The sequence below is a fragment of the Neocloeon triangulifer genome, unplaced genomic scaffold (assembly GCF_031216515.1).
Source record: "Neocloeon triangulifer isolate White Clay Creek 2 clone unplaced genomic scaffold, ASM3121651v1 ptg000009l, whole genome shotgun sequence".
NCBI classification, from domain to species: Eukaryota; Metazoa; Arthropoda; class Insecta; order Ephemeroptera; family Baetidae; genus Neocloeon; species Neocloeon triangulifer.
The window spans coordinates 5,881,410-5,905,034 of record NW_026775551.1 but is presented as its reverse complement, the minus strand read 5'-3'; the positions used below and the strand labels follow the sequence as shown (position 1 = coordinate 5,905,034).

Sequence of the window (23,625 nt, the reverse complement as noted above, 5' to 3'; positions counted from 1 at the left end):
GAAATAAGGACAATGATGGAATTAAAATCTGATACATGTTAAAAAAACAAATTATTTTATTTTCACTGACAGAAACAAAATCAATCTCACTAACAATGAATCTATCTAGCAAAAGTGTAATATACAGTGTTGGAAAATTTAAAGCACTTTCAGCATCATAATTGTTCATTTTTCAAAAAGAACCAAACTTTGGCCGCATCGAATCAATTTTTCTCTCTTTCAATAAGTGCGGTTTAAATTTTTAGACATTTATGTCAATATAGACTTAGTCTTACTCTTACCACAAAAAGCATGAAGAAAGTTTCTGAATCAATAATTATTTACAGTCTCTACCAAAATAAAAGGTTTAAAATAGAATAATTTACAACTGCCAAACTTTACACCGTAAAATAAAATAATATCACTCGGAAATTAAAAAATGTAACTTCTTCATGTTTACATTTACAGCAATAGTCCAATGTAAAACTGGAACTTTATCACCTGATATTCAGAATGGCATGAAAAAAAATGGGAGAAATAGCACTTTTTATCCAAATTAGAAGAAGAATTACTAAAAAAAGAAATTTTTTGAAAATTTCTCTTAATTTTTATGAAAATAAAAATTTTAAGCCACCTCTCTGACTGTTTTTCTTAATTTATAAGTGTGATTTTTTTAAACGCATTGCTAGAAAAAAAATATTAATAAATTTTGAAGTTTATAATGTTTGTATTTCATTTCCCAAATAAATCAGTTGAAACCAATCTAAGTTGCAGAAACAATTTTTTTTTTTTTTATTAGATAGAATAAAAAAGTTTCTAACAAAGTGTTAAGCATTTGTGTTTTAAGAGATCAGATAGTAAATTTAGAGAAGGTGAAAGCTTTGAGTTGATTGTATATTTCAAAATTTTCATTACAAATTATGGGAAACCAGAAGCTATACAACTTCCAGTAAATTTCTTTCCATTCATTCCATGATACCTTTCCTTTGCATCAATAAATCACAGTGTGCTTGAATTGCCTGGACCGAAGCGGGAACTTTCCAGTTCAGCACGACTAAACTGTTGACTCGAGCTCATACTGCTGGGTGCACCTCCATGTCGGGGACTGCTGCCCCTCTGATGCACACCAGAAAACTCACTTCTTTGCAGCGGTTGCACAGTCACTCGGTAAAATTTAGTGTCCTTGGGAACACCAAATCTATTCTCGGCCTGAAAAATTATGACAATATAAACGTTCGTTAAATAAAAATAGATGATTTCCAATAGTTACTTTTCGAGCAAAGCAGTATTCCTTCTTCACAACTTGGGCAATACAGTACATCTTTCGAGGGGTTTCATCAGTCAGTGCCGAAGTACTAAGACTAAGCACTTCGATGCAGTCCGAGTGCAAGAAATACAAAGTAGAGCTGTCTTGCAGAATGACATAATTATTCAGCTCTTCGTCCCACAAAACCAGCACAATGTCTCCAGTGTTGCAGCTTAAAATATAATTATTTACTTTTAGTAAGGGTGCGCCGAGAAAAAGAAAAATGCTTACGATCCAAATCTGAGAAGTCCTTCTTGGATCATGGCATTTGTACTTCGGCTCTGTTCAACAAATTTGCATTAATAAAGGTGTTGAAATGATTATTCGTGATTGATTACCAATCGATCTCTTATCCTGGTATCGTCTTGAAGTCTTCTCCTCGAAGATTCTGGACTTGTGGTTTGACCAATGTCTCCACGAGAGTGTAATCCAGCCTCTCTGAACATTCGTACAAAAAAATGGAGATTAATTCAATTGAAAAGAAAATAAAGTAAATTTTAATGATGAATATTTAAAGGGGTGAAGATATATCCACATATTACATTGCTGGTGCAAGGATTAATTAAGATGCTCATAAATAATGATATTAAATTAATTCACCAAAAATTAAAAATCATTCATTAAATAACTATAATTCAGTGTTAAGCTATGTGAGGGGGGTCATGCGATAAGCAGGTGTCAGGCACTCACGTTACAACAGCCACAGAGGCAGACATACTGTCTGAGCTAACATGCCTATGAGCTCTGCTGGTCCTGCGATGCTGCTGCAGCTGCAGCCTCCGAATGGTATCCTTGTGCTCGGCCAGATCCCTTTCCATTTTCTCCTGGTCCTCCTTCATCTTCTGAACAGAGTTTTTCAACTGCTCACTCTCTTTTCGCAGCGCGTCGAGTTGTCTGTCTTTGTCGGAGGCAACTCGGCGCAAAGCTTCGTTAAAGGCCACTTGCTTGGCCGCCTCTTGCCTCATCTGCCTGGCCCTCTCCCTGTCCAGTTCTGCCTCGAGACGCTTCCTCTCCCTGACAGCACCTTCTGCCACAGCGGCCTCTTGCTCGTCGGCCATTTCTTGGCGCAGTTTAGCAAGTGCGGCTTCGTGTTGTGCAACATCGATAAGATCCCCTCTCTGAAAATAAAAAACAATTGTATGAAGGTTTAAAATAGTAAATTAAATTAAGAAATTTTATTTAAAAATAGCTCGTAAATACCTCTATTTTTTCCAGACTTGTGTCCGAAGGACTCCTTTCCATCTGAGACGCATGGACCATTCTAAACCTTGATCTCAACCCTTCCAACTCCATGCGGTGCTCCCTATTTAGACGGTCAGTTACTTCCTTGACAGCTGCTTTCTTCTCCTCCTCTGCGTTTGTCAAGGTTTGCTCTAGCCTGGTTTGAGCTTCACCCTGCAATTCCGTCACATATCGCTGCAACTCCAGCTCGGCTTCACACCTCAGTTTAGAGCCTAGCGATTCAAGGGCCTGATGGAAACCAAACAAAATAAATAAAGAAATGAAAAAGTCATTTTCGAAACAAACCTGTGTGTGCTTGGCTTGTAAATCTGCACGCAAAACTCCCTCTTTGGTTTCGGCTCTTGCAAGTTCTTCCTTTGCTATTGTCAGATTTTGATCCCTCTCATGCAGGTGCTAAAAATTAAAAGCTGCCTCAGAGAATAAAATTTCACAGTTTGGAAGTACCTTTTTCAATGTGTTAATGGTCTCTTCGTGTTGCTGTTGCTGAGTGGTTAGCTTTTCTAGAGACTCTTTCTTAAACTCCTCGAAACTGTCACTCATGTCTTTGGAATGGACGCTAAGGAAATCTTTGAGACTGTTCAACTGCCCCTTAAGCTCTCTAGCCTCTGACAGGGCTGTGTTGGCCATGATCTTCAGGGTGCTTCTCATGTTAACCTCTTCCGAGCTAACACTTCCAAGGTTCTCCTGGATAAAGGGATAAAAAATTCAAAACTGTTTGCATCTTTATCGAAAGTGTAGCAATTAGAATTTCAATTTTGAAGCAACTTTGTAATCTTTGAATCAATAGGCATTCAAAAGTAAAATAAGCCAGGCAGCGCAGGTTGCCGATTGCAAAATAGCCACTAACAAAAATAAATTAAACGTTCTGTCGGCTTGCTGACCAAAATACCTGTAACAATTTAATCAAAGTTTCTTTCTCCTTAATTTCAGCTCTGAGCTGACTTATGCCCACTGATTCAAGGATGCTGCTCTCCACAGAGGCAGTCTGGGAGGTGTCTAAACTTCTGGCACAACTCGACGGTAGTGATTCGTCAATGTAAAAGTCGGTTGAGATGAATTTGTGTAGAGTGGAGTTAGGGGAGTGCAACTCGAGAAAATTTGCAGAGTGTAAATTTTCACCAACCTCTTTATCCTGCTGAATACTTGGCGTTGAGCTCTGCTGAGATGATGACTTGTCTGACGTTTGTATGAGACAAGGTGGGTTCTCCGATGGCTGATTTGGGTCGACAGGGCTTTGGCCAACCTTTTCAAACTCCTCCGTGTCCGTTTCAGACTCGAAGCCTCTGTCTTCTTTAGGAAGGGATGGGACGTCAATACTTGGTTGAGGGCTGAGATCGTGACCTGCAGAGCTGGTAGGTTGGAGGAGTGCCCCAATGGAGGAATCTGCTGCGTCTTGTGATGGGGTTAGGGCGTTCTAATAAAAATTAAAAAAATAAAATTGTGGAAATTATTTTCTAATATAAATTATACCTGCTCAGTTATGTTGCTCCTGAGCAGATTTGCTGAGAACAGAAGGTGGAAAGAAGAATCTGAGTAATCTGGAACTGCCGAGGCCAGCTCAGGCAGTTGTTGTTTTAATAGGCCTATATCCTCCCAAGTGAGCTAAAATTAAATAATTTTATGAGAATAATAATAAAAAAAACCGGTTTAATTTTCTTACTTCTGGTAATGCACTGTCAAATATTTTTGGAGGCTCCGTAGCAAAAGGTGGAGGTTCATCATCCAAGCCAGGAAACAAAGAACGGAGAAAGTGATTTTCGAATTGTGCCTGGAAAGCAGCTCGTCTCGCTGTTTCTTCCTTGTGGATTTCCTTCAGGTTTGCAGACAAATCTTGAGCCCACTAGAGAAATAAATGAATTGAAAAATTGATCATTTTTGTTGGTAGTCAAATCACCTTCAGAAAGGCCTTGGAAAAGGATTTCCTCCTCACAACTTCTCCTACCGCAGACATGTATATTTCAGGAGCAAGGTGAATTTGGTTGATGATATCGAGCCTCATTCTCAGGGCCTTGAGCCCTTCGTGGTAGATGAGCAGCTTGTGTGAAACTTCGTTCATATTGTTTTGAATGTAAACAACCCACCTGTAAAATAATTTTAATGAACTGATTCTGTAAATTCAGGACTAAGCTTACTTAAGCCGTTGATAGAGGTTAACGGAGAGTTCTTCCTTTGCCCGAGAGCACCTTCTCCTGATGTCTCTCAGATGCTGATGGTTTTTTAGCATCACGCAGAGCTGGCGGCCGTGTGAGTTGCACAAATCAGGCAAGATTGTTTCATCCCCCAGTTTGCTCACTCTCTGCTGATTTTGGAAAAAAGCCTAGGAGGAAAATTTCAATAAGAATCACGATTCATAAAAAATGAAGATTCAATTTACAATCGAAAGCTCTTCTTGTTCCTGGACAAACTTTTTGTTTGAAAACATTAAACTTTCCAGGCCAGAAAGTCGTTCCTCGAGGCCCCTTATTTCCTTCATGTCGGTGTTCGTGGCCGCCTGTACAGCTGCTTCAATATCAGCTTTCAAAGTGTCCAAGGCAGCAACGTCAAACTGCAGGATAAAAAAGAAATAAAATTCTTGTTCATTAAAAAACTTCTAAATTAAAATTACTTGATCTAGTCTACAGGAGCACTGCTCAGCAACTCGCTCTAAGTTATACTGATTATCTTTAGAGGCAATCCACTGCAAAAGCGAGGTCCCCTCACTGTCCGAATTCTCCTCATTTTCATCGCCCAGCAAAAGAGCAGGTATGACTGGGATTTTGCTCAGGATGTCAAGGTCACTTTTGAAGCTGCACAAAACGTGATCAGACTATTGATAAAATTCGTAAAATAAATATTCACTTTTTAATAAGGTTGAAGAAACTCTCTCGGTTCACTAGGTACTGGTTAAAGCTTTGCTCGAATATGTCTGCTTTGGTGCGGAACGCAGAGGTGATGTCTTCGAGATTTGCAACGACTGCCGCCCAGCCTGTTAGCAAAGAGCATGAGTAAATAAATTATACCGCTTGTTGCAAAAACCACCTTGCTGCTGGAGATGCTGATCGTGCACCAGTTGCTCACAGATTTTGGTCTGGTCGACAGCAAGGTCAAAAAACCTTTGAGCCAACTTTGTACGCTTGACCACTGTGTCGTAAGTGGCTGGCATCGCCAAGGAAAACTTCACTTCGTCATTCATATCAACATCTGAATTTGGAGAAAAATTTTAAATCAGTGAAGTTTTGAAATTAATTGGAAAAAGATCGGACCTGAGCCGTAGTTAACACTGGGGGAAGGTGGTGTTTGGCTCTCGATGGTTGTTTTGCTGAACAGGAAAATTGGATTCGTGTCAGTGCCTGCTGCTGAATATTGACACACCCTGACGTTGCCCTCCAGGCTCTCGCCGCCACTGACAAGAAGGACTTGTTTGTCAGCTGGAATTTTGCACATTCGGGCGATGACCTCCTTCAACTGCCCGACACTAAAATGTTACCAATCATGAGAATTTTCTTTTTAATTCATTTTTTAAATCATACCTCTCCAGGGCTAGATTCATGTCGAAGGTCATCATAGTGCCCGTGTCGACGTGAAACACGTACAACATTTTGGCGGCTTATTTGTGCGACTTTTCACCAGATATAGTTGCTGGGGTCGACTCCGGTCGAGTCAGCCATCATCCACTTGCGATCTGATGATGGGCAGCTCTGCAAAAAATACACGACTGTGAGACTACGACGCAAAACCTTCTTTTCTGTTGCTTGTTCGACCAAAGAGTTTTTTTGCCTTATCGCGCATTATTTTCTTCGTTTCAAAAGTTTAATACGCAGCTGCATGTGCAGTTAATATCGCACATACTCTAATGGCACGCTCAGCAATATTTGTTTTCACCTTGCACGATATTTCATCACAGAACACAACGCACAGTAAAAGGAGTGCCAAGGTTTTGCAAGTGTTTCTGCAGGTGCGAAATCGATTTTGCAAAAACTTTAAATTCACTCTGACGAGGGAAACATTTTCTTTGGCTTATCATTGAATCTAAAGAGGGTTTACTTTTGAACTCACCGAGGGGAAATTTGGAAAATCGAGCGTTGATTTCAGGCCCATAATAATTTCTGCATTATCTCCTCTCTCTCTTGTTACTAGCAGGGCTAAAACAGCTGTTTGCGTATTTTTTTTACGCAAACGCAAAACTTGTTACAGCGACGTTCACTTGATGTAGCTGTTTGTTTACTGTAAGGGTGGGGGGTGGAGGGGAATCGCGCGAAAGGCGAAACTCGTGGTGTTTGTAATAAGAGAGGGGAAAGAGACGTATTTCTCATCCCCTCCATTAAAACTAGGCGTTGCATTCTCTCGCTCGTGCTGTCGCTTCTCTAAAATTGCTATGTTTTGTGTGTGAAGACAAAGTTCGGCTCGACAATCGATCTATTTATTCGTTGAACACAAACTTAAACTTTATGTCCTCAAAATATCTGAGGATTTAAATTTCTACATAACTTTTTTTTAAATAGGAAAAACTGCCACAAGTTCGGAGATCTTCCACGGCGTGAATTTTAACCTTCCGGTAAATTACAAAACACAAAAGAAAATTGCCTTCAACATTATTAAGTTGTGTAAATAATTATTTTTTAATTTTTAGTCTTAAAATTAAATTATATATCATTATCATTTAAATATTTTAGACAATGGCCACTCCAGCAAAAAGGCCGTGCTTGGAGTCCGGCGAGGAATCGTCTGCAGAATCTTCAGGATCGTCTTCTTCTAGCTCTGTCTTTGTGGCGCACACACCAGAATGCCGAGGGACAATAGAAGAGGCAGATGCTCTGGCGAAGAATTATTTAGAGAGTCCTAATGAAAACAAAGCCAGTTTAGGTTTGCCCTGAAAATTATTGGTTGGTCAAAAAATAATATCTTAATTTTTTAGGGAGTTGCCAACTCCTGCCAGCAGCTGTGAAAGCAGGACATTTCAACTGCATCGAATCGTTACTCGACGCTGGAATCGACGTCAACGACGAGTACTGTTGTTCTGAGAGGAATTCATCTCACCACCCTCACCAGTTCAGCTTTCCGAAAACGTCATTGATCACAGCGATCCACAAGGGACGACTCAACATAGTCAAACTGTTGGTCTCTCGAGGGGCCCTGGTTAACCCTTTGCAGAAGGACGACATCGAAGACTCATTGTTCAGATACCCTCTTTTCCACGCTCTGAACAGGGACAACACAGAAATGGTGGCTCTTCTCCTCGAACTTGGCGCCGATCCAAATAAGTAGGTCAAATTTCTCACTTTTTGGTTTTCCATAATCATGATTGCTCTAAATTTTTGGATTATCTTTAAAGGGTCTTCTAAATTTTTAAAATTAAATTATATCAATGAATAATGAATTTTTTTTAAACATTTTAATTAATTTGTATGCTAATTTGTAACAATTATTTACAATATTTATTTTAATGATTTTAAGTTCAAATTAAAATATTGAAAAATGTTAAAAATTGTGTGTAAAATTAAACGTGTACTTTATTTTCAATTTAAAGAGTAATTAAAAATTTTTCAGACATCCCGAGAGCCAATACGGATGCTCATTTGTTGAGCTGGCGCTGCAGACGGGCCGCAGAAGTATTTTCAAAATGCTAGTGGAGCACGGAGCCCGCGTTACAAAGCCATACAACTACATGGTCTCAGCAATTAAACGAAGGGACATGGACACGTTCAAGTGTCTGGTCAAACACGACGCCTTCCTCAATCTGCACAAGCACTTCACCCACGATGACAAAGGTGGCCCCGAAAAAGTTTTTCAGCAAATGATCAAAGCCCACGAGAACGCGCCTGCCACTTTCACAAGACACAACGTAAACACTTTTCTAAAAATGTTCAGAGTTTTGGGTTTCAACTTCTGGTCAGAGGAAACCGAGAGTTTACTGACAGACTTGAGAGCCTTGAATATGTTCGATATTTTGGAAGACGTCGAACAAGTACGAAAGCAGCCGTTGTCTTTGAAGGAGACTGCGAGGATTGCGATCCAGCGAATCGTTGGAATTCACTTGCCGATGAGAATCAAGCACATGAATTTGCCGAAAGTGCTGGAGAAGCATCTCAGATTCACGGATATCGATGCCATTAACCTGCAGGACAACCTGCCAAAAAACACAATCATGCTGGCTGGAGGACAAAGACAAGTTTTGATTTTCCACTTCCCAACCATGCAGTAAATCTGTCAAAATTTATCTTTGTTCCCCCTTTGTTCATAATATTATAAATATACAATATATCTACTATCAATATGGCAACTTGACATATTTTGTTGATCTTTTGGAGAACTGCATTTGTTTCTTGTAATCACCAAGCTTACTCTGGCATTATTAATGATGAGGTGAACTAAAACATTGTTCCTAGAGTTATGTCGAATTACAATATTATTTATTTGTTTGTCGATTATAAAAATATTAATTTTTGAAATTAAATCCTCTGCATTTTGTTTTACTATTAAAATCTGCCACAACTAAGGATTTGCCAGAGACTGATTTATCCAGTCCAGATATTCGGAAATTCTTGTGTAAATTTCTGGCCTCTTGGGATGAGGACAGTCGGCCGATGGCTCCGCCACTCCGACCAGTGTCGGCGCGTCATCTGCGTCTAAGATGACTCTCAAACCAGCTCCACTTTCCCCCTGCAACATTACTTATAATTAACGAGGCTGTAAAAGGAATTAAGAGTTTTCAAATGGAAGGCTCAAGACCTACAATGCATAAATCTTCAGTTGCTTCAGAACACATTTGGTAGTGATCCAAATTGTACGGCACAGGCAAAAGCTGTTTATAATAATTTTTGCACGCGGTTTGATTAGAAATGGTCACATTCACGTATTGAAGCAGTTTGTTTTGCATCGCTGAAAAATCAACATAAAATGTAAATATGACTATATCTAGAATAACGAGATCAACCTTTACCTACTGCGCCCCATCCAGCTACCACTCCTTCCTTGTTGGTCAAGTCAGTTTTTGCTTTACTCTTTTCAATCAGCTTGATTTTTGAAATATTTTGTCCTATAATATAAAATTTAAATTTGGAATTTCTTAATAATATTTTTTGAATTACCATCTACTTTAAAAGGCTCCGACAGTAAAATTATAGCAATATCGTGCTCCAAGACGGTTTGCAGTGGGTAATATCTGAACAATGGGTGAATCTTAATGGTCTTCGCTTTCACGGATGCACCCTGCATCCTGTCAATGTTTCCAGCCACAACGCTCACTTCCTCGGGTTTTAATTCAGGTATCCTTTATTTTCATTGTCATAGGGAATTATTTATTTGGTTAAATTTTTAAATTAATTACGCTCCCAAACAGATTGCCGCAGTAATTACTGCATCCTCGGCAATAATTGAGGCAGAGCACATAAACTGGCCGTCAAGAAACACGGCTGCTGCCTCAGGAAATTGACCCTGTTTTGCGAAACTTTTTCTTGATATCTGAACAGCATTATCTGCTAAAAAAGGAATTAAATTCTGATTGCATGCTGGGTGCAGATTAAATATGACGAGAAGGATTTATAATTTATTGTGCATTATTACTTGTTTCGTCAGGGGGAAACTCGGAAGTAGTGCTGATGCTGAGCTCATCGTCGGCAACTGCACTTTCAGCTTCAGCTCTCTAAAAAGTAAAGTAATATGTATACGTTCGCAGTGTAAGACTTGTTAATAATTATTAAGGAATTAAGGATACGCGTTCAGACATTCACTTATTACGTACAATGTGGTGCTTAAATATAATAATATATTAATATTGAAAGGTAGAAATCCGATTTCCTGTATAAATAGGAAATCTTTTAATAATTTCGTGTTATTATTTTTAATTTTAGAATTGCCATTTAAACTCACCAAGACCGAGGAGTTTGCAAAAAGACCAAAGTTGAGAATTACCACAAAAATTAAAAACAGCAATTTTTCTTTCATGATTGGAGCGGATCGTCAACGACGCGCGGCGGGCTTTACACGGAGAATGCGTTCTAGTAGTTAATTCAATCATCCTACACAAAAGGCCGATAAGACGCACAAATAGACCACACATTCATGCTTCTAAAATTTTGTATCGAACGTCTCGGGAAGTGCGTGCAATTGTACAGCAACGTCAAAACAAAGAATAATATGTCAATGCCCTTTCCAATAACCCAGCGCATTAAGCGTAGTAAATGAATATTTATTTTTAATAACTCATTGCACTTCAGCAATTTCTCAAAAGTAATGATTTTGCTATTGCATCGTTTATCCCGCTTTTGTCAATGAGTGAGTTCTGATTTGGATTAAAACAAATAATAAAAAAAATATATTCAATTGAAATGAAATCTATTTCATGAAATCCACATCGAGAGTTACCATTCGATTCAAAAATTAATTATATTAAATAAATAATTATGTTTCAGAAACGAAAAATACAATAAATCATATATCATTTTTTGCAGATTTTTTGTTTAAATCAAAGAAGACTATTATCGAAGTAACTTATAGTTTTCATTATTATTATGAGAGTATTTCTTTCATTTGCTTTTTATATGTTTTTATGCTGCTCACTGCACACATAACAGTTCAAACGACTCCATACAAAGTGCATGTGTTAAATAGGCTATTGCAAAGTACGCATGCAAAGATTTTTATCTAGGCCGCGCCTCGCAGTCACAAAGGAATTAAAGAATGTATCCTTTGTAATAAACCGAAAAATATGTGTCAAATACACCGATGCTTTTATTATGACGTGTTAATGAACGACTAATTTTATTTGAATTCATCATGATTCAGCTGATTTTTCTTTTTATTATACGCATCAACAGGAAGAATGCATCCTGGAACTTTTCCTTGTTGGTACCGGGGTCGTGATGGCGGTCAGGATCTATACTATAATGACGACTGACAAGGAATTTCAAAACTAATTTAAAAAAAAAACTGCGCATAAACATATTTTGAAATTATTTTGCACCGTGAAAAATAAATTAAAAAAAAAAAAATCTTCAAGACGCTTTAAAATTGTAATTTGCAATGAGAGATTAAATCACACAAGGTTCTCGCGGCGGCAATTCGATACACTATTTAGCGAAGTTTCGCACTCGCGCATGCACCTTTGCCGTGCTCTGTGCAGAGAACCGCGTGCCAGTAGCTTTCTCTGCGTGGAGGGGCCCTTGAGAGAGAGAGAAGAGAGCAAGAAGCGCAAAAAAGGAAAGATGTGGTCCGAGGATTGAGGCCTCTGCAGTCGACACCTCACCTGCGCCCTGAAACAATCACCCGACCGTACACGTCTTTCTTCCTTTCCAACATGCACCAGGTAATTGACCTCGCTTTTTATTTTCCAAGGACAATTTCTTATCGTTTTTCGTTCTCCTCGGAAATTTCAACGCAATTAGGTGATAATTTTTGTGTGGCGTTTTCCGCTCTGGAAAATGAGAGCGGCCGGAAATTTTGTTGCGATAAAAAAGCAATTAACTAGCAAACCGAGGACGCTTACGTGGTTAAAAAAATTAATTATATTCTGTTTAAAAAGCGGCGTAAATTACTCAAAACTAAATTATTTCATAGCTAAGCTGTTTCAGGAAAAAAGGAGATCACTTGACGTTAGTTGCAAATAAAATTATATAAAATATTTTTCTTGTACAAGAACTTTAAAGCTTGTAATATATTGTTGCACTTGTGGGAAAAAAGTTAAGAGTTAAGATATCTTCAAAAGAAAGGGACTGCCGCTGAGTACATAAGCTCGCAGGAGAAAAAGTGTGTCGGCCCCCGAGCTGAATAAGAATGTGATTTTCAATAGCGTCTTGAATACGAGCCAGGGTATTTTATTTACTATCCAAATAGAAACACTTTCTTAATTTTTTGGTGTATTCAGGAAAAAAAATGGATTAAATGCTAATACTTAAAAAGAAAAGGCATAATGAAATATTATAAATCAAAATAATAACGGAAAGTCTCAAATTTTTTCATTAAAATTACCGAAATAAAAAGGAAATATTTTTAGAGCAGCGCTTGTTTTTGAATTGATCTTATTGACTGCCTCATTAAATATTACATCTAAATATAACAATAAGTATTTTTTTTTCTTGTTCATTAAATTTGGTTGCACACTAGGACTATAACTGATAGAGCAGTTTTGTTTTTAAATTAAAATTTTATTTCTTAGAGGAAAACAAGCTCAATTTTTACAAGATAAAAGTAGCTGTAAAATAATGTAAATTTAGTTAGTTTATAATTAATTATCAAATATGTTTAATTAACAGGAAAAAAATGAAGTGAATTTATTCTTTTTTCACAGAATTTCTGCGTGAAATACACTATAATTTTAAGTCACTTCAGCCCAGCTTGATTGTAACTCTACTATTTTAATTTTTTTTATACTTTACTCATTTTGATTTTATGATGAAATTGATTACAGCAATACATTAAATTATTGTACCGTCATAGAGTGAAATTAAACACTTTCATAGATAAAGAAAAACGCAGGTCCTGGACACTTTTTGACAAATAGGCGAAAGTGGAGTTCATCAAAGAGCGGTTTTCAGATAATTGGGGTTTTTACTTTCTTCAATTTCATTCCGCAAACATTTCAACGTCAGCGAGAAAGTGCCGGTGCAGAGCAGATATTTCCATTACAGTTGACATTGATGAATAAAAAACATGGAGATTAGGAATTGTTAATTGCAATTAAGTCAGAAAAAGGGGAGTTCAAAATGTGTGTCACTAGCCCAAGCAGAAAAACGAGATCCAGTCCTAGCATCTTTATTTAGCGATTCGGAGCAAAATCCTCTCTTGGCTAGGAAAAAGAGGAAGCCGGTTTCTAGGCTCGTCCGTATATAATTAATCAATAGGAAAAATTGCCTCGCATGGTGCACAAACACACTTTGCGGCGGAATGCACGTGAAATGGAAAGACAGGTTTTGCAGCTTCGCTAGCGAGAGATCTTGTTTGTAAATGCACGATAACTCCGGCGCATTTACGAGAGTGATTTGCCCGATGATCCGACCCGAGGCGGTCAAGAAAGTATCCGGCGCTGCTCACTTTCTCTCATGGAGCAATGTCAAGGGCGCCGCGAATGCCGCTGCTTCATCAGGTTTTTGCTACAGCGTTTTATAAAAAAAAAAAAAACGCAGGCAGCTTTAAAATTGTTGGACTCGACTTTTCTCTCTTTGTTAATTCGTGGGAATCTGAAACGGCGAGCATGACTTGTTTGTTAAAATTAAGACGGGTCATTGGAACGACAATATAATATGCGCGTCTCATGTGACGCGGAAAAAGAAATGCATTCGCAAAGGAAAAGAGAGATTCACCGTGGTGAGCTTATAATAATTATGCTTTCTATCCTCTGAGAGAATCATTCTTTTGCACTCACCAGCAATATGAAATTCAATCTATTTTGCAGAAAGAGACAAAAATTATATTATACAATTCATATAAAGTTCTGCTACTTAAACTACACAAAAAATAATTTTTGTTATCTGTGAACACATTAAATTATTTTTCCTAAAAACTTTAAACACAGGTTATAAATTCCAACCACTGATTTTTATTATTACATGCATAATAATTTTTTAGCAAAACTATTTCAGCAAATTTTTGTTCTAGTAACAATCAAATAAAATTGTTTATTATATTATTATTAGTACTAATATTAAAATATTGCTACTTTTTTTATAAATGAGTGGCTTGCTAGTGGTTTGGGTGAACTTTTCATTATCAAAATAACAATTATAACTGCTCGTCAGTCCAATCAGGCGTGACCAACGCACGCTCTCCTCAACCAACTGAAGCAGAACACTGTTTTTTTTTTCAAAACACTTATAAGTGCCACAATTTAAGCCTTATTAAGGATGTGATTTATGGTGAAAATTGTCATTAAATTATTTAAGTGCAAAATTTAGTATGAACCGAAACATTCAAATAATTGTTTTCAACAATAAAATATGGATTTCAATTCATTTGTTTTCGTCATATTGCACAAAAGTTTTAAATTTTTGCACTTCTTTTCAAGAGAGCATTATTTAAATTGTAAAAAGTGTTAAGTTTAAAAGTAAAATTGTAAATAGTGAAAAACTAGTAAACTATGATCAAACCTTTTTGCAATTGTTAATTTTTTCGTTTCAATATTGTGAAGTTTTTAACAAAGTGCTGCACTTTCAATTTTTTTTTTTTATTATGCGGTGGCCATCAATTTTAGCGCAAATAAGAGCTGATCTCAGCTTTTCAGATGCAGGCTTTAGTAACTTACTTATTTTCCATATAAAAGTGGAACATGATTTTGACACATTTCTTTTAGATTAAACTTTAAAATATGTACTAATTTTTTAAATATACATATATCTTTCAATTGTTCATTTTTAAGGGGGAATTAGTGTGGTTAGAGTTATTGGAAACCCTTCTTTTCATATCTGCTTTCCCAAATATTAAAAAATTTGTGAACTTTTTTTCAAATGAATCATCTCCTCTGGCCTCGCGAACTGCGCGGCGCGCTGCTCTGAGCATGCAACTCTGCGATCTGGAGTTTTGGCTAATAAATCTTTCTATACGCCCTTCAATCCGTTTTTAGTGGCATCAATCGAAAGATTAATGATTTTGGTAACAGAAAATGTTCATAGTAGCACATATTCGTCGATAGTAATTAGCCAGGAGTTCAAAAACTATATTTATTTTGCCGTGTGATCGAACAATATTGAGTTTTCTCAGTGAATAAATTGAAAGCGGTTATATTTTAATGTTTTAACCGGTAGCCTATACTCTCAACTGATTTTTCGTACCCAGAAATATTCCTTTTGCGTGTCCTAAGTAGGAAATAATCGGTTTTCTTTTAGTGAAAGTGCGGTGAAAAATCGGAATAAACATCCACTTGGCAACACCGCATTCGTTTTCTCGCTTGCTCTTCTTGCCGGCCGCCCCGTTTCATTTTGTGGAGGGGAGGCCTGCCGTCGGGCAAGAGCCGCTCGTTTTGATAGACTTTTGCGCGAATGCAATATTCTTTTATAACGCGTTATATTTAAGTATTCAAAATTTCAGCGTTGAAAGAAAATTGAATCATGTATATTTTGATATGCTTGTTTTAAATTAATTTTGACTAGGAGCGGAGTTATTAACGTTTCCGCGAGATTTTTGTTTTTTTAATTTAAAAATTAGAAAAAAAATTTTAAACATAAAAACCCTTGATGAAAAATGTTGCCAATTAAATTTCCTACAATTTCTTTCACAGGCTTGATGACGTCAGAATTTTTATTACATATGTACGGAAGGCTCAAAGTCAAAATATAATTTTTTAACATAGAAAAAAATTTTTTAGAATTTTTTTGAGATAGCCAATCGATTGGAAATTTAATTTTAACCCTGGAATTCAAATTTCATCAAAAAATATTCAGCCGTTTCAAAATGAGAAAGTTATATTTGATGGCACCTCAAACTGCTTTTGAAGACGAAGGCGGCATCAAAGCGCTCATGAGAAAGCAAGCTGCAGCTTAAAAACGGCTCAATATTTTTTCATGAAATTTGAATACCAGAGTTAAAATTAAATTTCCAATCGATTGGCTATCTCAAAAAAATTCTAAAAATTTTTTTTCTATGTTAAAAAATTATATTTTGACTTTGAGCCTTCCGTACATATGTAATAAAAATTCTGACGTCATCAAGCCTGTGAAAGAAATTGTAGGAAATTTAATTGGCAACATTTTTTATTAAGGGTTTTTATGTTTAAAATTTTTTTTCTAATTTTTAAATTAAAAAAACAAAAGTCTCGCGGAAACGTTAATAACTCCGCTCCTAGTCAAAATTAATTTAAAACAAGCATATCAAAAAATACATGATTCAATTATCTCTCAACGCTGAAATTTTGAATACTTAAATTTAACGCGTTCTGAAAAAATATTGCATGTGCTCAAAAGTCTATCAAAACGAGCGGCTCTCGCCCGACGGGGGCGTCGCTGGTTGCCACCAAATGAAACGGGCCAGCGGCAAGTGTCGTTTCGGCCGCGTACGTGTCGGCGGCGCACTAAAACGCAAAATAAATGTCACCAGCCGATTCTGCAGTATGTTTTACGTGATTAGTGCATTCCCAGAGCTCAGAAAAAGCAAATTGATGGACTCGATCGCGTGCCGTTTTCGCGCCTGATTTTAAAACACGAGCTACAGCGCCACGCGCGGCGAGACTTATGAACTAATCTACCACACTAATTCCCCCTTAAAAACAAATTTACTGACATTCAGTTAAAAAAGTACTTTTCCATCAATTGATATTTCGTTTTTTTTTTAATTGTTATTATTATTATTAAATGCCAACGTGGCTTGCCTGTGTTTGGTTTTCTGGGTGAACTTTATTATCAAAGTTACAATTAACTGCTCGTCAGTCCAATCCGGCGTGACCAACGCACGCTTTCCTCAACCAACCAAAGAAGAGCACGTTTTTTTTCCATTTTCTTGAGAAAGCACTTAAAATAATTGCCGGCATTTAAAAAGTCTTATCACTGACGTGATTTATGATGACAGTTGTCCAATTATCTTGAAATTGCATGATTTAAAGAATAGAAATGAAAAAATAGTACTCTAAATTGAAATGACAGAAACATTTTATTTTTAAGTATTCATTCCTCAACAATAGGAATGTTATAAAATTTCAATCCACCTTTTAATCATACTTTTAACTTGAAAATTCCCAACATTATTTAACTTTTATGCACTTGGAGTCGAAAGAGTCTTTAAAAAGTTGAAATTAAAAAAGATCCAATTTTTGGAGTAAAATTTGAACCAATGGAAAAAAGATACCAGCTTATTACTTCCAATTGTTGATTTACGCATGTTGTTGTTTATACATTGTAAATATTGTCATTAAAATTCGAAAGTTTTAGAAAGAAAATAAATGTTTGAAAATATTAAATATTGGTGCTAAAAGGCGCTATTCTCTGCTGCTCTCAGCATCTCATTTTACTCCATCACATGTAACAAAAAAAATTCTTATTTCATGCAGAGTGGGTCAATTTTATTTTAAAGCTGAGTAATTAAAATAAATTTAAATTTATCATGTAAAAAATTTCTTCCTTACAATTAGTCATAAAAATAAGCTTAGTTTTGGTATGATGGCAACAGTACATATATTTATATTTTTCTATTTATTGATACATTTCATTTTTTTTACTGAATGCCACCGTGGATTGCCTGTGGTTTGGGTGAACTTTATTATCAAAGTTACAATTAACTGCTCGTCAGTCCAATCAGGCGTGACCAACGCACACTTTTCTTGACCAACCAAAGCAGAGCACGTTTTTTTCCTTTTTCTTGAAAAAACGCTTAAAATAATTGCCGGCATATAATTCTTATCACTAAAGAGAGCAGCTATGGTGACAACTACCGTGAAATTAATATAGAGGAAAAAACATTCCTCTGCTTTTAAACGTAGAACGAAAGAAACACTTTCATTTCATGACTTTTTTAGAGCTTCGAAATTCAATTTCAATATTACATACAGCTTGCACTTTTACTTGCTGCACTCGCTGCACAACAAGAAGTAAAACCTGTTTAAGTGAAGAGAGTGAAAAAGCCAATGATCTCGACCCTTTCACTACCCCATTCAATACGATTGTAACGCAGAGATTTCAGCTGATCTTCCGGCATTATTGTGCTCTCTGAGAAAGTCGAGTGTGTGTCGTTAAATAAATTACAGCTGGACGCAGATTTTCAATGAGAGAGGCGTGAAATCAAATGCGGAGCTTTCGTTTGATACAAATCTTGTAATAAGCAAAAAATAATCGTATACTACAGGAAATAATAAGCTGCGATGACTCGATGTTAATACTATAAAATTAGTGCAAGTTCCGAAGTAAAAGTGACCAGTTGTTGTTGCGTGCGAAGCAAATAAACGTTTATTCCACTTAAATCGCGGCGTAATATGAAATAACACGCGCTATTATGCATTCGGTTTAAAAGTAATACAACTAAACTTTTGCGGCGGTGCAAAACGGCGAAAGTAATTTATTGATCACGCTTCAGCTGTTTGCCGCTCTCAATCCGCCTCGCGCGCGCGTCTTGCTAATTACACACGCCGCAAAGAAAGTGCAAACACAAAGCGAAGGAAACGACGGGATTCACAGATTGAGAGCACAAAGCTCGTTTGTCGCATCCTCTCTCTTCCCTTTTGTGTTCCCCTAATTTTGACAATAAAAAAAAATTATGAATGTTTTTTTAAATCAATTTACTTAATGAAATGAGCACAAAAATTTGAGGTTTTCTCTTGTTTTATTTGCGAGAATCATTTGGAGTCGCTTTTAGCCAGACTATTAAAATGGTTCAGTGGGTCCACGATTCTGGATTTTACGCGTGTTTCACTTCACGCACTTCGGGCATTACTTTTAGATGTGAATAATTTGAATATTAATGCGAGGTCGGCTAGATAGTCAAATTTATAACAAAGCATGAAAATGACTGTGGATAATTTCAAATGGGACGAGTCGTGAGCAGACGCGAAAGTGTGTAGATTAGCCAGACGGAGATGCACATTAAGTGTTAGAAAGCAAAGCTGTTTTCTTCAAAACCAATTGAGACTCTTTAGATTAGTAATTCATTAAAAAGGAGTAAAGATATTAACAAAAAATAGTTTTTGAATATCAAATTGGACTAAATCTTCAAGTTTAAAAATTTTATAAATAAAAAATGAATTAAAATATTTGTCAATCTATTGCCCAATAAATAAATTAATACTTTTGTCAATGAAAATAATAATGCGTAAATTTTATTACAACAAAAATGCATCTGTCAGCTGCTTAAAAAACAAATATTATTCATAATAAAAAATAAAAAATTAAACCAACAAATTCCTTTGGGGAATCTGTTTTTATGAAACTATATTTATTAAGGTAGTGCATGAGTCCCTAAAAGGTTGAATAGTTCGTTTATCAATATTGAATCAGCGAAAACTGGTTAGAAATTTGGTGGCACACATTTTCCCAATTGGTTGAATGTTCCCTCAAATTATGAGATCTTAAGTGGCTTGAGCAGCCACAGGCAACGGCGCATGCAAGCTGCGACAGAAAAACGAAAGTCATTAAAAAGTATAAGAAAAGGAATATTTTATAAAAATAATTAATCAGAGAAAAACTGTATTTACGACACATATAACTTTACCTTTTCAAAGTTTGATTTTTTTTAATACGCATCATTTGATCAGTGATCAATTTTAAACTAAAATACTCTAATATTCTATATTTTTGTTATAAGAACGATGAAATTATTGGAGGCTTATTACATTTCCTTTTTAATAATCAGGAATAGCAAAAGAAATGGTTGGAATTAATTATTGTTTACTTTTATTCCCTACAGTTGTCCCGAACAATTGGTGTTATCTGCAGCCTTTTCTGGATATTATTCTCGAGCAACGCGGCGCCTCAAGGAGGAAATGTGGAGCACCACTTCAGGTATTATTTGCCGATGTCGAGACGTCTTCCATACTATGATGACGTTGTGCTCAGCTTTCAGTAAGACACAAAAAATTAACGCCCGTCACAAATTTGCACGGCACGTATTTGTGACTTCTACATGTTCACATATAAAAATAAACAACAAAAATAAAGCACAGCACATGAAACTGTTAGAAAAAGATTTTACACGCGGCAAATTTATCGTTTAATAAAAAAATTCACATTTAAAATCATCATATTGGAGCATTTTTTGTTGAAATAGTTTATAAATTTAAAAAAATGACATTGAAATATTTTAATTTTATTTCAGCCCGCCTGCAGCATTCTTGAAGAGTGTCCCCAGGTCCCGTCTTGACATGGCCCCCAACGCAGCGCCCTTCCAAATGTCACCCCTGAAAAATCCTCTTTATCTGCAAAGCCTCATAAGCTCGGCCTCGAACAAATTGGTTCAAGGGATGTTCTCGAAAAGATTGGACATCCCCAACTACCTCACACCACCTGGAGGTCATCTGTTGCCACCTGGTGCCCAGGTGGGCTTCCGCAACTACCCTGGAAACCCTTTGGCGCCGCAAATAGCACCCCCTGGACCTGGTTATCCATTCTTGCCCCAGCAAATACCCGCCTTGCCTCAAGCGGCCCCTCAAGTCGGTTCGCCTCCTTCTGGGCAGCACTTGACCCAAAAAGAATTCCAGCAGTATCTTAAGGCGGCCACAGCTTCAAAGGGCAACACCGAGGAAGAATATTTGACGCAGGGCGAATTTCAAAAGTATTTGAAACTTGCCGCTGACCAAGGAAAAAAGCATAAGGTATATTTATTTTTAACTTTAAAATAAATTAAAAACATTTTTTATATTTTAAATTGCTACAGGATCAGCGTCACTTGAGTCCTGAAGAGTTCCAGGATTATGTCTTGCAAGCACAAGACGCCCGTCAACAGGAGCTCTTGAAAAGTGGCAAAGGCAAGCCCGGCAAAATAAAAACTCTGACGCCTGAGGACTTCAAAAAGTTCTTCGCTAAGGAAAAATTGCCCAACGGGGCACCTACAGGGCAAAAGAAGCACAAGAGAGGTCATTACTCCTCATCCTCAGGGTCTTTCACCTCTTCTGGGTCGCAATCGTTCTCTGAATACCCACCTCAAAAATACACGCCCGAACATCCACCCAAATACGAGTCTGAGCCTGCCCCCGAAGCTTATCCTGACTTTTACCCCGCTCACCAAATAGAAACTGTAAGTCTATTATGCAAAATTTAATGAGTCAATAGGAATAGGGAAAAACAAAACAAAAATGATTTACGTAATATTTTTATATTTATTAATTCAAAAAGTAATTCAAAATTATTTAATTCAAAATTATTTTTCTTGACCAGTTATTAAACGCCATCTTTTATAAGTACAATTTTTAATTAAATAAGTGGATAAAAGTATTTTATGTTTCAATGTATAAAACGTTTAATGTTTATGAAATATTGTATTTTAAGAAGCAATGTGAAATAATGAACAAAATTTGCTTTACATTTTTTTATATAATTTAAAAAAAAAGGAAGAGGGCATTTTATTTACAAGAATCCTTGAAATTTTGTCAAATTTTGAAGTAAAAATGTAGATTAACATGCGAAATTTTGTGCGACAGGAGGACCAAGCCACGAAAAGATCGGTGCTTGACGCCCTGTGGAGAGCCTTCCAGGCCATCACAGGCGGTGCCCTGACTATTGGAGGCCACATTGCAAAAGGAGGGGGTGCTCTGCTGGAAGCTAAGGGCAAGTTGATCGCGAGCGCGGGGCCAGTGGTGTCCGACTTTGGACGGACAGTTGCTGCCAAAGCGGTAGCTTCTCCAAACTACTCCCCATCTTATGTAAGTAAAAATACAGGTCAAATTTATGGAATGGGACATTTTAAATCTTCTTTTATTTTATTTAATATTCTTCTTGACCTATTATTAAATATAAATTATTCTTAATATGGAAATTCTTGCAGCACGGCACACCATACAATTACCACGACTTCCCGGTAGAGAGCCACGGACCCCAATCGTCTCTTCTTCAGACAGCGTACGACGTGGCCTCCTCGCTCAAGGTGGCCGCTTTAGGCACAACAAAAGCGGTCGCTGACCTCATTTCGGAGCTGTCGAGTGCTTCCGCAAAGGCATATCTCCTCAAGGAGTAACTCTCGGTTAAAAACGCCCTTCCCTCTTTAAATTAGGGACGTAATTACGTGAAGTGTCATTGAATTCTCTTGAACGAAATTATTTAAAAATGTATACAACTATATTTATTCACTCCATGACCAATATATTATAAAGCTTTGAAATCGCGTGATTGGCCGATATTGTGAAAGTGGCTTTTGGATTAATTTTTCATCTAGTCATTTCTTTTTATAAATTAACAAAGTCATTATGCACTATTGCTCTGTTTTGTTTTTCCAGAGAATTGTGTTCATTAATTTTGCTCCACATATTGTTGCGTGATTCGTGTTTGCTGTTATTTGGTGTAGTTTAATAGAATAAAAAATTATTTTAAGGTGTTGTACAATTTGTTTGCTTTATTTTCGAGTTGTGTAATCTGCAGCGATAGTGAAGATTTAAATTTAATATTTTATTAAATAAAAAAAAACTATATTTTAACAGGAATTAGAATTAAAAACCATTGTGAGAAGACAAAATTTTATTTAAAATTAGTTATGTAAAAATTAATGTAGAAAATTACATAAGCAAAAGAAGTTAAAAAAAATCAACCATAATGACATGATCAAAATGCAGTTTTCAATTTATTTAATTCACCAGTGTGGCGCTATATTGAGAACCTTTTTTTATAACACAATCAGTTTATAAGGGGTGTCGCAATTTTTCATTCTTCAACATTTTTATAATAATTCCATTAAAAATGACTATATTAGTGATAGAACAGCTATATTAAGTTCATTTAAATACTAATTTAATTAACTTTGAGTGATAATTATTATTAATTTTAATTTAAAACTATATTCTCAGTACATATTTTCCAACATTGATTTAAAATGCGATTTTCAGCCATGAATTTGTGATATTTGAGTGATTAAAAATACAAATGCCATGTTATTTTGTGACGGTGCAAAAATTCTACTAGTTGCAGCCTAATCTCACGAGCTCACAATGCGTGGGTAATCGGCCATAAAAGACGGTGGTGCACCACTTGTAGATGTTGCCGTCTTCCCTTGTGCACCGCAGGCTAACGCTAGCTGCAACGAAGATTATTTCAAATATCTACCAGTTTTGGTCTGAGCAATAAATGAAAAATAAACTGATTTTTTTTTTAACTAACGATCATCCTTTTTTTGAATTATATACTCACTAAATTTAGCCCATTTTTGGCCTCCGGTTGATGAGTGTGACCGCTGCATAACAGAAAAGATTCGACATATTATTTTGCAAAGCTTGTCGTTTGAAAAATTACCATAAAAGCACTTCTGGCGCTGTTTGCCTCAAGTGCGCTGGCCACAACAGTCAGTCCGAATACTGCAAAGATAACCCACGATCAGTGTCTCACGTGCAAAAAACACCTGACAAGTATTTACCAGAGATCAGAGCGAGGAGAAATAGCCCACCTACAGGGAACATCAGGCAAAATATTTTCATTTTTTGAAGAGTAAAGCAGCTTGCGTGAAAAATCTGCGTGTTTCAAGAGTTCATCTTGTTTTGAAAACACAGAATTCAGCTGCTGCTGTACCACTCG

At 36.5% G+C, this 23,625-nt stretch overlaps 4 protein-coding genes across 7 annotated transcripts; 2 read left to right on the top strand and 2 right to left on the bottom strand.

Annotated features, from left to right (window-relative positions):
* Positions 1-34: 34 nt before the first annotated feature.
* Positions 35-6,676, bottom strand: LOC132195236 (RB1-inducible coiled-coil protein 1). 2 transcript variants are annotated; one of them, XM_059617093.1, is made up of 20 exons: positions 6,563-6,676; positions 6,037-6,204; positions 5,770-5,981; positions 5,546-5,707; positions 5,366-5,492; positions 5,133-5,313; positions 4,902-5,072; positions 4,660-4,844; positions 4,422-4,608; positions 4,188-4,367; positions 3,998-4,129; positions 3,651-3,941; positions 2,972-3,211; positions 2,813-2,920; positions 2,486-2,755; positions 1,976-2,403; positions 1,624-1,723; positions 1,517-1,566; positions 1,250-1,457; positions 35-1,188 (listed from the first exon to the last, which is right to left on the bottom strand). In XM_059617093.1, exons 2-20 carry the CDS (start codon positions 6,102-6,104, stop codon positions 979-981), a joined length of 3,510 nt encoding a protein of 1,169 aa, XP_059473076.1. In that variant the 5' UTR covers positions 6,105-6,204; positions 6,563-6,676; the 3' UTR covers positions 35-978. The 2 variants fall into 2 exon arrangements, with proteins under 2 accessions (XP_059473076.1, XP_059473075.1); XM_059617092.1 differs by lacking the exon at positions 6,563-6,676 and adding an exon at positions 6,389-6,519.
* LOC132195237 (uncharacterized) lies at positions 6,318-8,960 on the top strand. 3 transcript variants are annotated; one of them, XM_059617094.1, is made up of 4 exons: positions 6,318-6,461; positions 7,180-7,369; positions 7,422-7,767; positions 8,054-8,960. In XM_059617094.1, exons 1-4 carry the CDS (start codon positions 6,360-6,362, stop codon positions 8,706-8,708), a joined length of 1,293 nt encoding a protein of 430 aa, XP_059473077.1. In that variant the 5' UTR covers positions 6,318-6,359; the 3' UTR covers positions 8,709-8,960. The 3 variants fall into 3 exon arrangements, with proteins under 3 accessions (XP_059473077.1, XP_059473078.1, XP_059473079.1); XM_059617095.1 differs by lacking the exon at positions 6,318-6,461 and adding an exon at positions 6,879-7,061; XM_059617096.1 differs by lacking the exon at positions 6,318-6,461 and adding an exon at positions 6,879-7,110.
* Positions 8,961-8,998: 38 nt separating this feature from the next.
* LOC132195499 (trypsin Tyr p 3.0101-like) lies at positions 8,999-10,135 on the bottom strand. The gene is made up of 6 exons (XM_059617519.1): positions 10,070-10,135; positions 9,834-9,984; positions 9,595-9,776; positions 9,447-9,542; positions 9,240-9,385; positions 8,999-9,166 (listed from the first exon to the last, which is right to left on the bottom strand). Exons 2-6 carry the CDS (start codon positions 9,893-9,895, stop codon positions 8,999-9,001), a joined length of 654 nt encoding a protein of 217 aa, XP_059473502.1. The 5' UTR covers positions 9,896-9,984; positions 10,070-10,135.
* A 1,521-nt stretch (positions 10,136-11,656) lies between these two features.
* On the top strand, positions 11,657-22,440 carry LOC132195452 (uncharacterized). The gene is made up of 6 exons (XM_059617460.1): positions 11,657-11,810; positions 19,820-19,914; positions 20,228-20,723; positions 20,786-21,145; positions 21,549-21,770; positions 21,893-22,440. Exons 1-6 carry the CDS (start codon positions 11,802-11,804, stop codon positions 22,079-22,081), a joined length of 1,371 nt encoding a protein of 456 aa, XP_059473443.1. The 5' UTR covers positions 11,657-11,801; the 3' UTR covers positions 22,082-22,440.
* Positions 22,441-23,625: the final 1,185 nt, after the last annotated feature.